Here is a 13939-nt window from a genome sequence, read left to right as displayed (position 1 = left end):
CATGCAGTGTAGCTGCTTACTGTACCCAGTCTCCAAGAATCACTGCACATTTATTGAGCAAATATAAGATCTTAGAAATAACAAACATGCAATTATAATATGGGACACGTTGGTTGGTGCACATCAAGTACAATGTCTGACACTCGCGTGAGTCACCGCTACTAATAAAAAACTTCAGAGCATTTAGGAGGGAGAGAAACGTTCTGGTCACATTTGGATACGCCCACTGTGTGTTACTTTGCAATCACAGTATTCTTGTCCATAATATTCTTTCTCTACAGCTTCGTAAGTTCATAGGTCGGCGTACTCACTCACAAGTACACTGACTACCCGCCGTAGTTGCTCAGTGGCTATGGTGTTGGGCTGCTGAGCAGGAGGTCACGGGATCAAATCCCGGCCAGGCGGCCGCATTTCGATGGGGGCGAAATGCGAAAACACCCATGCACTTAGATTTAGGTGCACGTTAAAGAACCCCAGGTGGTCGAAATTTCCGGAGTCCTCCACTACGGCGTGCCTCATAATCAGAAAGTGGTTTTGCCACGTAAAACCCCATATATTAATTTTTTAACTACACTGACTCAAATCACTCCACATTCACTTCACAGACGTACAATAAAGCATTGATGAGTGACGAAGGACATGAGTAGTTAGGGAAATTGAACAGCGGTGAGCGCCGGTTAGCGTGATTATGGATGAGTGTCGCAGTCAGCGAGTGTGAGTGGACGTAAGTACATATGTGAGTGGGAATGCGTGGACACGAGTGTGAGCGTAACTTGGTGTCCATAACTGTGAATGCAAGTGACTATGAACGAACCTATGTCAATGAATGATCCTATGTAGAATATTTGCCAGCCTCGTACACAGGACAAGTCATGACAACAGCGAATGAATACGGGCCAACTTTCGCATCATTCTAAAATTCCCAATGTTGAGAGCTTGTTTACAATTTTCATATCAACGCCAATAGTGTTGTGATTTATTGACCACGTATAGTTGAGGGTGAGACTGCTTTCAAAAGAACAGAAATGCAGGGAGCCGCCAATTTTTTCAGATACTGATTTTTCCTAACAGTCGAATACTCTGGAGATACCCAAAGCAGTGCCACCCACTCAGAATCAATATATAGCGATAACAAAATTTCAGCCGTGTCATTACGTGAACGTTTCATCAATGAACTTCATAAAAACATTCGTTTGTCTGTGGTGCAGATCATTCTTGCCGCAACCGAGCCGAGAAACTGTTCAGTGTCTTCGCAGAACTGCCTATAAATTTTCAATAAATATTGAATATTTTCAACAATGCAAGTTATGTTAGTATTTTTCGTTAAGATTTAGTATCCTGATTGTTGACTGCAGCATATTTTCTCACGTTTAAGTGTTGCTGATCTGAGAAATGTGGAAACTCTGACTATGCTCTTAATGTGGAGAACTTATAGGTGGCTACTGAATGGTAAAGTGCCACATTTTCGCTACTGGGAGCAGCCACAAGATCCAGCCACACATTCCTTCCCGCACCTTTGACTTGTCACAGGCGTCTTTTTCCTTCGAAAACTTATCGAATGTGTTACCGACAGTGCACCTCGGGCCAGTTACACCTCTTAATAACACTACTTCACCTAAATCTGTGTTTCAGGTGTGGTGACCACTTCCAAAAGTGCCGCAACCGCAGCCAGACTTCTGGCCAAGTGCGGAAACAGACTGGCCTTGAAGTTCAACATGCCTGCTGACGTCATCCTCAAGGTAGCCAACAAAAGAGTCCATCACTGGCTCTATATTATTGACAGTTAACGTTTGGTCATGTCAGTATAGATTTTCTGAAACTACGCATGTAAACGGCATCACAGAAAAATGACAGCTTCTTGTCTTATCATGGTACGATATAATTTTCTTTTGTATTCGCGTTTTTTTTTACATAGCGAACTTTACTTGTCTATATATGTGTTTTAGAACATTCAGTGTGATTCATTGTTAAAGTGTGCACGAAATTATCATTTCGGAACTGGCTACAGCTCAGTTTTGACACCCAAGGCCTCGGCAAAAGCGTTTCTTTACCAATTGTTGTGACTTCGGGGTGGAAGACGAAAGACGGACTCTTTCCGCAGACGAAGAAGAAAGGAAAAATTTTATACAATATTTACAGATAGTGGATGATAGCGTACAGGTAGCAGTAAGAGCGCATCAGACCGACTGGGCGGCAGGAATCGACTCTCTCCTTTCACAATGGACCGGTTCTCCCTTAAATCCCTTCGGTGACCCCTCGTCGGCAGGAACCAGTTTGGGTGGGTTCTCTTCGGCAGGAACCAGGCGGGGCAGGATGATGACGTCGCCCGCGTCGAATTCTTGATTCGTCGCGGAGATGGCTGGGCGCTTCTTGAAATCGCCTCCCGTGTCGAATTCTTGATTCGTCATGGAGAAGTAGGAGCTCCCGTCACCTCGTGGTAGCCACGTGGTGCGTGAGGTATGGCAGCTCCCGTCGCCTCGCGGTTGCCATGTGGTGCTCGTAGTATGGCACAACACAATATAGCTCTACCAAACGTGTCACATTAAGCACTTCATTCCTACGAGGTGCTTAACATGATAGCCTCTTAACATGATAGTCTCAAGAATCACTAGTTGCTGCCTTTAAAGGTCTACTGCACCGTACATCAGACCCTGTTACTGCGCTCACGCAGGATCCAAACTAACACTTTCTTAGCATGATTATCTAGCAGTGAGAAAATATATTCGAGCGTAAATATATTATAACGTGGTATAATAGAATATTATATAAAGTACGGCGCATTGCAGTATTTTGAACCAATGTGACTCGCGTACGCTAGAAACAGTTATATGCGACTATCATTGATGAATAAGCAGGAAGCTGGGCTAACAACCGGGCACACGAGCATAAGATTCCGATTAGCGATAGTGAGGACACACAAAGAACTGAATACGGGCCAATGAACGATGCCAAAAATCCCCGCTCCGCATCGATGTTCTTACGCCAGAGAATCCCCTTCATCGAGGATTGCCTGCGTTCATTCCAAACTGATGAGCAGTTGTGGGCTGATAATATTACGGCAGCTTTCAACATATGCTTCAAACTCGCTTGATAATTGTTATGCGTAACGAATAAGCGGAACAGCTGTGCTCGCGCATTGAACGCCGACACTCTTCTTATAGCCGTTTTGTTTTCCTGTTTGAACATGTATCAGTCATGTCCTACAAAAAAATTATAGAGTAGGAAACTTCACTTCCTTGACATATCACTGCCATTCTTGTGTAGTCGCCGTGATCGATAGAGAATTAAGAAAGCTTAGACATTGTCCAACTTGGCTCCTGTTCTTTTTGACATACCGAAATTGATGCCAGCGCGTTGCAATTGAAATGCCACTTCCGAGTGAAAACACTGTCTTCACTCTTGCTTGCTGTGTATGTTGTGTTTGTTGGATTACAATCACAAAAGCTTTTCACGTAGCTATTGGCATACATCATAACTTTGTCATACTCCTTCAAAACGCGTGAGATAACCACACAGTGCACCCTAATGAGCGGCCTTGAAGCGAACGCCATTGCACTTTGTATCATGGTATGCTGTGGGGACCACGAATAATTCCCGCAAAGGGAGTGACAGTCAACAAAAACTGTCAAGCTAATCTGCCACAATCTAGACTGTCAACTAATCAGCAAAGCAACACGATATGCCGCGCGAAGGAATCTTTTTGAAAGTGTACTTTCAATACCACGAGCGCTTTGTAAAATGTTTCGAGATAAGCATGTCTGCGTCTCCAAACACGAACTGCGCGGCAGCTTACGCCGTGTCTTCTATTTAAAGCGCTAATCCTACTTCTTACCATTTCAGGTATGCTATCCCGTGTACTGATCCATAGAATTCGCTTGCTCGACGAGTTCTACCAAATGCACGCGCGTAAAAAATATGCCAGTGCGATGATCCAGGCCATTGTGTTCAATCAATAACGGCAATTCACCGTAAATTGAATTCCTGACTGCAAAAGCACCGTTCTGTACTAGCACCAAAAACAATATTCCCCACTTATATTCCTTGTTTTTTCGCACTTCAAACAGATAAGGGTAAAGCTAATCTTCAGCGTAATTTCCGCACCTGAAATTGGAAGAATTTTACTAACACGCCATTCTTTCAACGCGGGCACGTGTGCAGAGTCTACCAAAATGCTGCATCATGGTTCATCTCTGCTATTCTCAGCTTCAGGGCACTGTCAAGGTGAGATGTGACCTCCATTTTGTCATTGGTTGAAGACAACTGACTTAATATTAGGCCCTTCTGATAAAGTTTTGATATTTCAACTGACACAAAGGTTTTAAAGATCCGAAGACACCGGAGCACTCCCTATGAGCTTTGAATGCGAAAACATTAACGTCCATTTGAACGCCGATGAGCAGTCCTTCGAATTATGAACTCCTAGTGGGCAAGCGAGGGCGTTGAGACGCTTGGCCAACACCTCCCAGGTAGCACAAGGTCGGTGCGCTTCGATCCGTGACGACCATGTTACCTTGACTTACTGTCATAGAATCCTAAGGGGGACGCTACCGAGTAACCCCGGTAATTTTGACGCCCCCGCTTTCGTCACGTCGCGTCTAGTAATACAAATTTCGGTCCAAGTAGCATGTTGTCATAAAGCGGAGTGCACAGAATGGCCGTCAAAATGGCGCTGCTTTAGCCAAGTCAGTAAAACACTCGGGCTCTAAACGTGGGGTCGTAATTTCGAAACTCACTATCGCGAGCGTTATTTCTTAGGAATTTAGTCTGCTTTTTATGCATTAATTTCTTTATAGCGATTACCGAAGCGAAAAGAGACTGCAGGCGAGAACTTTAGCGGGCAAGGAACGAGCGAGTAACACAGGCTTACGAGAGTGGAAGAGAGAGCGACATGGCATCGCGGTGACGCCCTCTCCACTCACGCACCACGTGGTGCGCCAGCGCGGCAACAACTGTTTCCTTTCACCCACTCTGCTTCGTCGAGGTGCGCACGTGACATGGCGTCACAGCCAATTAGAATTTAGGTACCGTTTCGCTGCTACAGACGCCACCTTTTTCAAAAAACAGGCTCCGGTCAGTTTCATTAACAATTGTGACACGTGTACTTGCTTATCTTACTTATACTTACGTGTACTTGCTTATGTTATCGCACAGCGCAGGATGCACATGCATGTATTGGAAGTTTCTGGAATGTTATCGATGGTTCCATCCGCTGTCTGTGACCGAACCTTGTGGAATCTGATTGCATGTATGCCCGACGCGAATAATGTAGAACTTTGTGGAAGACACGCGGGTCCCAGTGATTACACTGGAACATTCGACGACTGGTGTATAAAAGCCGACGTGCTTGACCCGCTGATCAGATTTCGACGACCGCCGATCGTGTTCGAGCTATTGCTCTCCTTTGAGTGTAACTTGCTTTTGTGGGCACAAGTTCGCCGAATAAAACGCTAGTTTCGCCAGTCACCATTTTGCTCTCTTCAACGTCACTACCACGTGACATCTGGTGGAGGTGCTTGTGCGTTCATATACCGGACGCCCCCGCAAAGCCGCGATCCAAGCCCGAAGCCCGAGGACAACACCAGCGTCGCGAAGGGACAGCGAGCCAGCCATGGGCTGCAAGGACTGCCCCCGGAGCACGGATGTTTGTCTGAGACGACCAGGAAGAGCGTTACTAAGTGAACGACCATAATGGCAGCACCAGCGTCGCCCATCGTGCTTCAATAACCTAAAGAGTCACCTGCCTTCCGTGGAGCTTCGGCGGAGGACCCATAAACCTGGCTGGAGACTTTCGAAAGGATTTCGGTGTTCAACAACTGGACCTCTGAGGACAAACTGCGCCACGTCTACTTCTCCTTGCAAGATGCTGCGAGGACCTGGTTCGAAAAGCGGGACTCGACACTGACAACGTGGGAGCTGTTCCCAAAGTAACTTCTTACGTACCTTCACGAGCGTCGTCCGTAAAGAAAGGGCTGAGGTTCGATTGGAAGCCCAAGTGCAGCTAATAAACGAGAACGTTGCCATATTTACAGAAGGAATGAGCCGCCTATTCCACCACGCCGACTCAGAAATGTCCGAGGAGAAGAAAGTCCGCCTACTGATGCGTGGTGTAAAGGAGGAAATTTACGCTGGAATGGTACGAAGCCCACCGAAGACTGTTGACGAGCTTCTTCGCGATGCCACCAGCATAGAGAAGACACTAGAAATGCGGAACCGGCAATTCAACCGCCGCACGAACTCGACAAACTACGCCGGAGTTCAGTCATTGTCCACCGACGACCTGCGCGAAACAATCCGAGTGGCCGTGCGGGAGGAGCTGCAGAAGCTGCTCCGTTCATCACAGCCTCAAGTGTCTGCGGTTGCCGACGTCGTACGTGATGAGCTCCAACAACAACTCGGAGTAGCCCCTGAATCACCACAGCCTCAGCTGCAAGCGATGACATACGCCACTGTAGCCCGCCGTCATGCTCCCCCTCCGCGCCCACGGCAGGGTCCAGTGACGACACAGTTCCGCCGTGTACCACCACCCCTGCCGCCAGCATGCCAACCCGCCGTCCCACGCAGCATTCCAAGGAAGACTGATGTTTGGCGCACTAAGGACCACCGTCCGATTTGCTATCACTGCGAGGAGGCCGGGCACATCTACCACCGATTCCCTTACCGCGAGATGGGACTGCGACGGTTCGCCATCAACGCACCGCGCGCACGTGCCACCTCCGACTATCTCGCTGCCACACAGTGGAGCCCTCGACGACCATCCCGTTCGCCGTTACCAGGCCGCTACCTGTCACCGCAGCGCCGTCCATACGCTGGCCCAGCCCGGGGCCGGTTCGTTAGCCCATATCCGGAAAACTAAAGGCAGCAATTGATGGAGGTGCGGTTGCTGTTCGTCGAACTGACGAAGATCCTCCGCCGCCGACGAAGACGCCGAAAAGACGATCTCAACGATGTACCAACGAGACGCTGCCATGCCGACGAAGCCATCAAGTCAAGACTACACAGAGGAAAGAAGACTTGGCGACGCGACGTTTCAGCTTCAGTTCAACAGGACGCAGCCGTTATCCGACGCCAAGACCTAACCGCGACGCCAGACAAAGAACCACCGACCTCGACGTGCTTCTCGACGGCCAAGCAGTCACCGCCTTAGTGGATACAGGAGTCGACTACTCCGTCATAAGTGGACCCATCGCCACCCACTTCAAGAAGGTGCATAGGAAGGCCCTCAAATGTGCACCGCTGGAGGACACCTAAAACGCCGACTGGAATCTGCACCGCAAGAATAACATTTCAAGACCTGACCTAGCCTGCCACCTTTGTTATCCTCCAACAGTGTTCACGAGACCTCACTCTCGGCATGGACTTCCTGAACCAACACGGCGCGATCATCGACCTGAAGTCGAAGTCGATAACACTGTCGGAAGATCAAGCGATACCGCTGGAAAGCTGTCGTAGTCACCACGCTTTGAGTGTGCTCGAAGATCAACTCACCATACCGCCCCACTCCAGCATTGTCGTCTACGTCGGCACGAAAACACCTGCAGACGTAGAAGGCATCATCGAGGGTGTGACCAACGTGTACTACTTGACCGTGAAGTTTGTGTCGCAAGAGGGATCATTCGACTGCACATTGGAAAAACGAAAGTGCTGCGGACAAACTTCAGCCGGGAGTTCAAGCACATCAAGAAGGACACGACGATCGCATACGTCGAGGAAATTCTAGAAACCAGCAATGCGGTTGTCCTCCCGGATTATGGTGCATCTACACCGACGACCGTAGTTCCCGAACCAGACTTCGACATAAATCCAAGTCTCCTCATGGTTAAGCAGCAACTGCTCAGAAGTCTGCTTCCACGATACAAAGTCTGCTCTTATCGTTTTCGACGTCATCGAGGATTCGCCAAACACTAGTCGCAAAGCATCGTATATTGACCGAAGAGTGCACTCGACCCCTCCGCTAGAGCCCTTACCGAGTTTGGACTCGAAAACGTGAAGGTATTAGGCAACAAGTCGACGAAATGCTGCTCAACGACATCATGCAGCCCTCAAAAAGCCCGTGGGCATCACCTTTTGTCTTAGTGAAGAAAATGGACGGAACCATACGTTTCTGAGTCGATTATCGTTGGCTGGACAAAATCACTCAGAAGGACGTATACCCACTCCCACGAATAGACGACGCATTGGATTGGCTCTGCGACGCTAAATACTTCTCGTCGATGGGTCTCAAGTCTGGCTAGTGGTAAATAGAGGTCGACGAGAGAGATCGCGAAAAGACCGCCTTCATCACGCCAGACGGTCTCTACGAGCTCAAGGTCATGCCATTCAGATTGCTCGGCACCTGCAACGCTCCAGCGCGTCATGGACGCCGTGTTAGCAGAGTTGAAATGGGAGACCTGTCTTTTTTACTTGATGACATCGTCATCATCGCCGGAAGTTTCGACGATCACCTTAGGTGGCTTGCGACAGTACTAGAGGCCATCAAGTCATCAGGGCTCACTCTGAAGCCAGAAAAGTGCCGCTTCGCTTACGATGAGCTTCTGTTCCTAGGCCACGTCATCAGCAAGTCTGGAGTCTACCCCGACCCGCAGAAGACTGCTGCCATCGCAATGTTCCCACTGCCCATCGACAAGAAGGCAGTGCGTCGGTTCTTTGACATGTGTGTCTACTACAGGCACACAATCAAGGACTTTGCAAGCGTCGATGAGCCGCTGACAGATCTAACTAAATGTGATGTCGAGTTCAAGTGGAAAACGCCGCAGGCCGACGCATTTCAAGAACTGAAACAACGCATGCAGTCGCGCCCAGTAGTTGGGCACTTCGACGAGGACGCCGATACCGAAATCCACACTGACGCCAGTAGCCTACGTCTCGGTGCTGTCCTAGTCTAGAGAAAATAAAGACTTGAACGTGTTATAGCTTACGCTAGCCGGTCGTAGTCAAAAGCGGAAGGCAATTACTCTACAACCGAAAAGGAATGCCCCGCCATCGTTTGGGCTACAGCGAAATTTCGCCTTTACCTATATTGCAGGCCATATGATGTCGTCAGCGACCATCACGCCTCGTGTTGGCTAGCGAACTGAAAGGACCCCTCAGGACGGCTGGCACGGTGGAGCCTAAGACTGCAAGAATATGATGTCACTGTAACCTACAAATCCGGACGAAAACACTCTGATGCCGATTGCCTATCACGTGCCCCCATCGACCCACCGCCGCAAAATGACGAGGATGATGACGCCTTTCTTGGAATAATAAGCGCGGAAGATTTCGGTGAACAGCGACGAGTAGACCCGGAGCTAAAAGGCCTCGTCGAGTATTTAGAAGGGCACACCGACGTTGTCCCTAGGGTTTTAATCGCGGATTGTGTTCGTTTACGCTACAAAACAATCTGCTCGTAAAGAAGACCTTCTTCTACAACCCATCGGCATCACAACCAAGTCTCCAGGACGGGAAGTAGATTTTGTTATAAGCAGCACGTATTTCATTAAAATTGGAGAGCCTATAAATGAACTATTGCGGCGACGAACGCGCACTCCATGAGCGCTCGTAACGTGTACTGAAGAAGTCACACTCGGAAGTGGTGACACGATACGGGCGACATTACGCTGGCGCCCGTGAACAACTCTCTCGTCAGTCAGAGATCATCACGGTACGCACTTAGACACAAAACAAAAGGCTGCCACCACGTGGCAGAGAGGCCTTCGTAACGCTCTTCGCCTCTCCACAGCGATACAAAGAAAATGAAAAGTTCGACACGTCTGCCGCAAAAAGTAGTCCCTTACGCACCTGCGTTTCGCACCTCATATTTAGTGGGGTTCGACTTCATTACCCTTGCAGTATTGCCGCCTTAAACACATGCACCTTACTTTGGATTATAATACGCTGTGAAGAAATTGACATTTCAAATATTGCGCTTTCATTATATCCATGATTTATTCCGAAAGCATGGCATGTTATGAAGCATTCTATAGTGTTTCAATCCTAAAGAAGCACTAAATTAGTGTACTAAAGAGCTAGATGCAAAAATATATATTCTAGGACCGCGATAACAACAGGTTTAGTACTCGGAGAGAGTTGCTAAGGTACAAAAACACACAAAGGAAAAACGGATGATGACACAATGGAATTCTCGCAATAGCTGTTCGTCACGCCATGGAATTGGACACCACCGGCTTGGGTATAATTACCATTAAATAAACTATTGCACTTCTAAATTTATCATAGACCCAACCTGTGAGTTCGTGCACAGAAAATGCGAATACGCAAGAATAAATTGAAATCAATAACATAACATTGGCGTGCACCAGATCTCCGGTTTCAGTGAAATTTACGTATTTAGTTATTTAGATGTTCCTCACGGGCTCCTATATGTAGTGTGGGACCATTTTCCAAAATTAAACGTAGGAAACTAAAGCCTTCACCTTTTTCGCTTATGCCGCCCCATTTTTCGTCAACTATATTATAAGAGCTAGTTGAAAGAATGCTCCATTTCAAAACTGATTTAGTGTTGCGCTTTTTATGCTGTGTCCTCTTAAAAAAACCTTGGAACTGTTGCCACCTTTGTGAGCACCTGACTGTCTATTCAGAGTTGTTTGAGAAACTGAAAAAAAAATTATATGCATGCATTGGAATACAATGTTCGCCTATTAAAGTTGACACGGAAGAATAGTTCATTCCAAAATTGCGCAGGTTCTTTGGAGCAAAGAAGAGGCAGTGATAAGCCTTGTAATGTTATTTCCATTACGTAGCAGCTTATTCCAGCTGTATAACACAAACTAACGACCATTAAAAAGAAATCAAATGTATCGCTTTGCGGAGCTTGAATAGCAGGCACAATGGGAAGGTTTTAATGGCTGTTCAAGGCTTCTATGGGCCCTTAATTACGCCAAAGCTTTTGCGCGAACATCTCATAACGTCACGAACGTCACGCCTTCTCACCTAGTTCATTGCTTCTCGCAGCAGAGACGGGACGCCGTGCACATTTTATATTTTGAAGGTAACGAACGATACGTTATGCGCAACTATTTACAAGCAGTTATGTACAGGTGAACATTGAAGTCGACTTACAACTCGGCATAGCCGAAACTACAGAGCAGCAGTGTCACGCCGAGAACCGCTGTAGGGGGTTGAGAGTTTGATCTTAACGGGACGAAAAGCCAATTTTTATGGTAACCGTCCTTTTTTTTCTAGTGAATCGGAAAGCTCACCGGTGAGAGTGTCCAATCATATACTGGTAACGCGGAAAACGCCATGCGACACTTTTATCAGAATTTTTCTATCTGCAATGCAGTGGCGTAGCCAGAAATTTTGTTCGGGGGGGGCTACGCTACTGGCCCTATATATACACATATATATATATATATACATATATATATATACATATATATATACATATATACATATATATATATATATATATATATATATATATATATATATATATATATATATATATATATATATATATATATAGCTGCACGTTCCAGCTCAGCCTCCTCCTTAGGAGGAAGCTTTAGGTCTGGTGCTCCTATGTAAGTACATGTAGAAGGGGAATTCGTTTTGCCCTGCAACTACTTCACCAAATGTGAGGAGGTTTGTTGCATTTAAAAGAAAAAGTATAATTCTAGTGACTACTGGTTTCGAATTTTTCATTTAGGCGGTCAATTATTTATTAAAAATTGGCCGAAATTGAAAATTTTCAGCAAACGAAACTATCAAGTTTAAAACTCCGTGACTCAACAATGATAAATGATATCACAATTCTGTGAATTGCATCTAATAGTACATCTGCAGCGGACAAAATAGATATGCTACACATGAATCTCAAAAAAATTTAGTACTGTGGAAATATGGCTTTTGCAGAACCCTTGTACACAACGTAACCAGTTCACGTAAGATACAAATTGACACAGCAAACTTGTCCGCTTTGACTGTGACAATAAATGCTGATTACAGAACCACAATATCTGTTCTTCATGCATAGCTATTAGTTTGTAAACATCGTGCTTCTATTTTTTCAAACTTTCGAATTTTTCAAAATATTTTAAACAAAATTCAGGCCCTAAATCGAAGTTCTGTTTCCAACAGACACTAGGATTTAACTTTCTCTCCCAAACGCAACCAATTTCAATAAAAGCGATTAGCAGGATTATCTCAGAAAAGCGTTTCTGCGTTTTACAAGTATTCGAATAGGCCGCGTCGGATTGGGCCCGAGCTAAAGCTTCCTCTTAAACAATTTATCGAGGGATCAAATACATGAATAATAACTGCATTGTCATTGCCAAAGATGCTGCAAACAAATTCTTGAAAGCTACGCTCTGTAAATACAAGTAAAATATGTATTTTTTCATAAAATTTCATACTCGTATGTGCCGAAAATGATTGCATGATTGTTTTGGCCCGGTCTTCGAATGTCTTTGCAACGTCCTTTGAACCGTTTGCTCCAACGCTTCACAGTGGTCAATGAAATGAAGTGTTCAACGTACACGGCAGTCATATGGTGATTAATTTCTGTTTTGGAAACACCTTCAGCTGTCAAAAACTTCGCGACACCGAGCTGTTGAACTTTTGAAGTGTTCATTATGTGAAGCAACCATATTCAACCCAGTGTATGAGAGCGTTAAAGAACATTTATCTTGACACCTGCGTGTCACTTTTGTAAATGAGACATGCAGTTCTCATACGCGCATGCCTTGCAGATAATGAACCGAACCATTATTGCGCGGTTAGGGTAGGCTCACTTTCATTTGACTCGCCCTCGTACATTAGAAATGCTAAGATAAAATGGGATATACAAATGCGAGAATACGGCTTGATAAAGGACAAAAAAGTGTCACTGGAAACAAAGTTCACTGCATGTATACACTAAACCTCGCAACAAGATATTTAAGTATACGTATAAGTCTCCAATGAGTCTATGTATGTAAGAAGAAGTAACTGTATATAATGCGTCAAACAAGGCAAATAAACATGTTGCACAATCATAGTTTTACAGAATCCTAGATTCCGCCCCCATTCCATCCACTCTTCCTAATGTATTGCGCGCGACGGAAGGCGGCGCGCTTGCTCCCCGCTTTTCTCCTTTGCGCACACAAGACTGAGCCACCATCGTCGGCTCACCCATTCCACCTCCCCTCCTACGCTTTCACTCGCACATACAGCATGCAGCGTGTGGTCACGATGTTATCACCCTTGGACTTTATATGAAACATGAGGGCGATGGCAGGAATGCGCCTGGAGTGTCCATATAATTGCTTTCGCAATAATATAATAAACGTATCCGGAAACTGAAGCGTCCCGTCACCCATTACTTTCCGCAAAAGAAGTATCAAAATCGAACTTTCACCATGCGACAATTCGCTGCGCCGCTACAATGTATTTCTTTTCTGCGAGGCGGAGGCACCACAATGAAAAAAAAACGCATAGGAAAGTATGTTGGCCAGAATCTAATGCCTACTTCGGGCACCTAATGGGGCTACGGAAGGAATACCGAAGAAAGCATGAGACGCTTGGTCCACTGGGAACCATACGCATACTGCTCAGTATCCTACAGCGGCGAATCAAGACTTTCCGGAAAGGTTCCGCTCAAGGAATGCGGTGCAATCCTTCTAGTCCCCACAGTGATGCCGGCGAGCGATCATTGTGTTTTTTTCTCGTCTGCTAGCCAGAAAGCGTCCCAAACTCTGTCCGGTGAAAATCCACTCGGCCAGAGCAAACCGAACGCGCACCGAAGTGCACCGCACGGTGGTCGGGGCCATACGAGAAAAACGTATGCGCTCTGGTTGGCTCTGGCAGCCCGCGGGTACGGTAGCGAGAACAAAAAAAAAAAATTGAAGAGCCTCAATGTGCCCTCGCGAATAAATGTCAGAGTAGAAAAAATAAATAAGAAAGTAGTTACTTTGGCTGGCTTTAGTGTCTTGACATGGATGTTCTGGCGTAGGTTAAAAAA

At 46.3% G+C, this 13939-nt stretch overlaps 1 protein-coding gene across 1 annotated transcript in view; it reads left to right on the top strand.

The window, feature by feature from the left end:
* The window catches only part of LOC135920705 (uncharacterized), a 35336-nt gene that overhangs the window by 2279 nt on the left and 19118 nt on the right, over positions 1–13939 (top strand). Inside the window, exons 2-3 of the mRNA XM_070524650.1 lie at positions 1633–1739; positions 4159–4221. Coding sequence (XP_070380751.1) covers positions 1633–1739; positions 4159–4221 — 170 coding nt within the window. The remainder of the gene's footprint in view (positions 1–1632; positions 1740–4158; positions 4222–13939) is intronic.

This window comes from Dermacentor albipictus, chromosome 8 (genome assembly GCF_038994185.2).
Source record: "Dermacentor albipictus isolate Rhodes 1998 colony chromosome 8, USDA_Dalb.pri_finalv2, whole genome shotgun sequence".
NCBI lineage: Eukaryota > Metazoa > Arthropoda > Arachnida > Ixodida > Ixodidae > Dermacentor > Dermacentor albipictus.
Note: the sequence above shows the minus strand (reverse complement) of the source record. Positions and strands in the feature narration are given on the sequence as shown.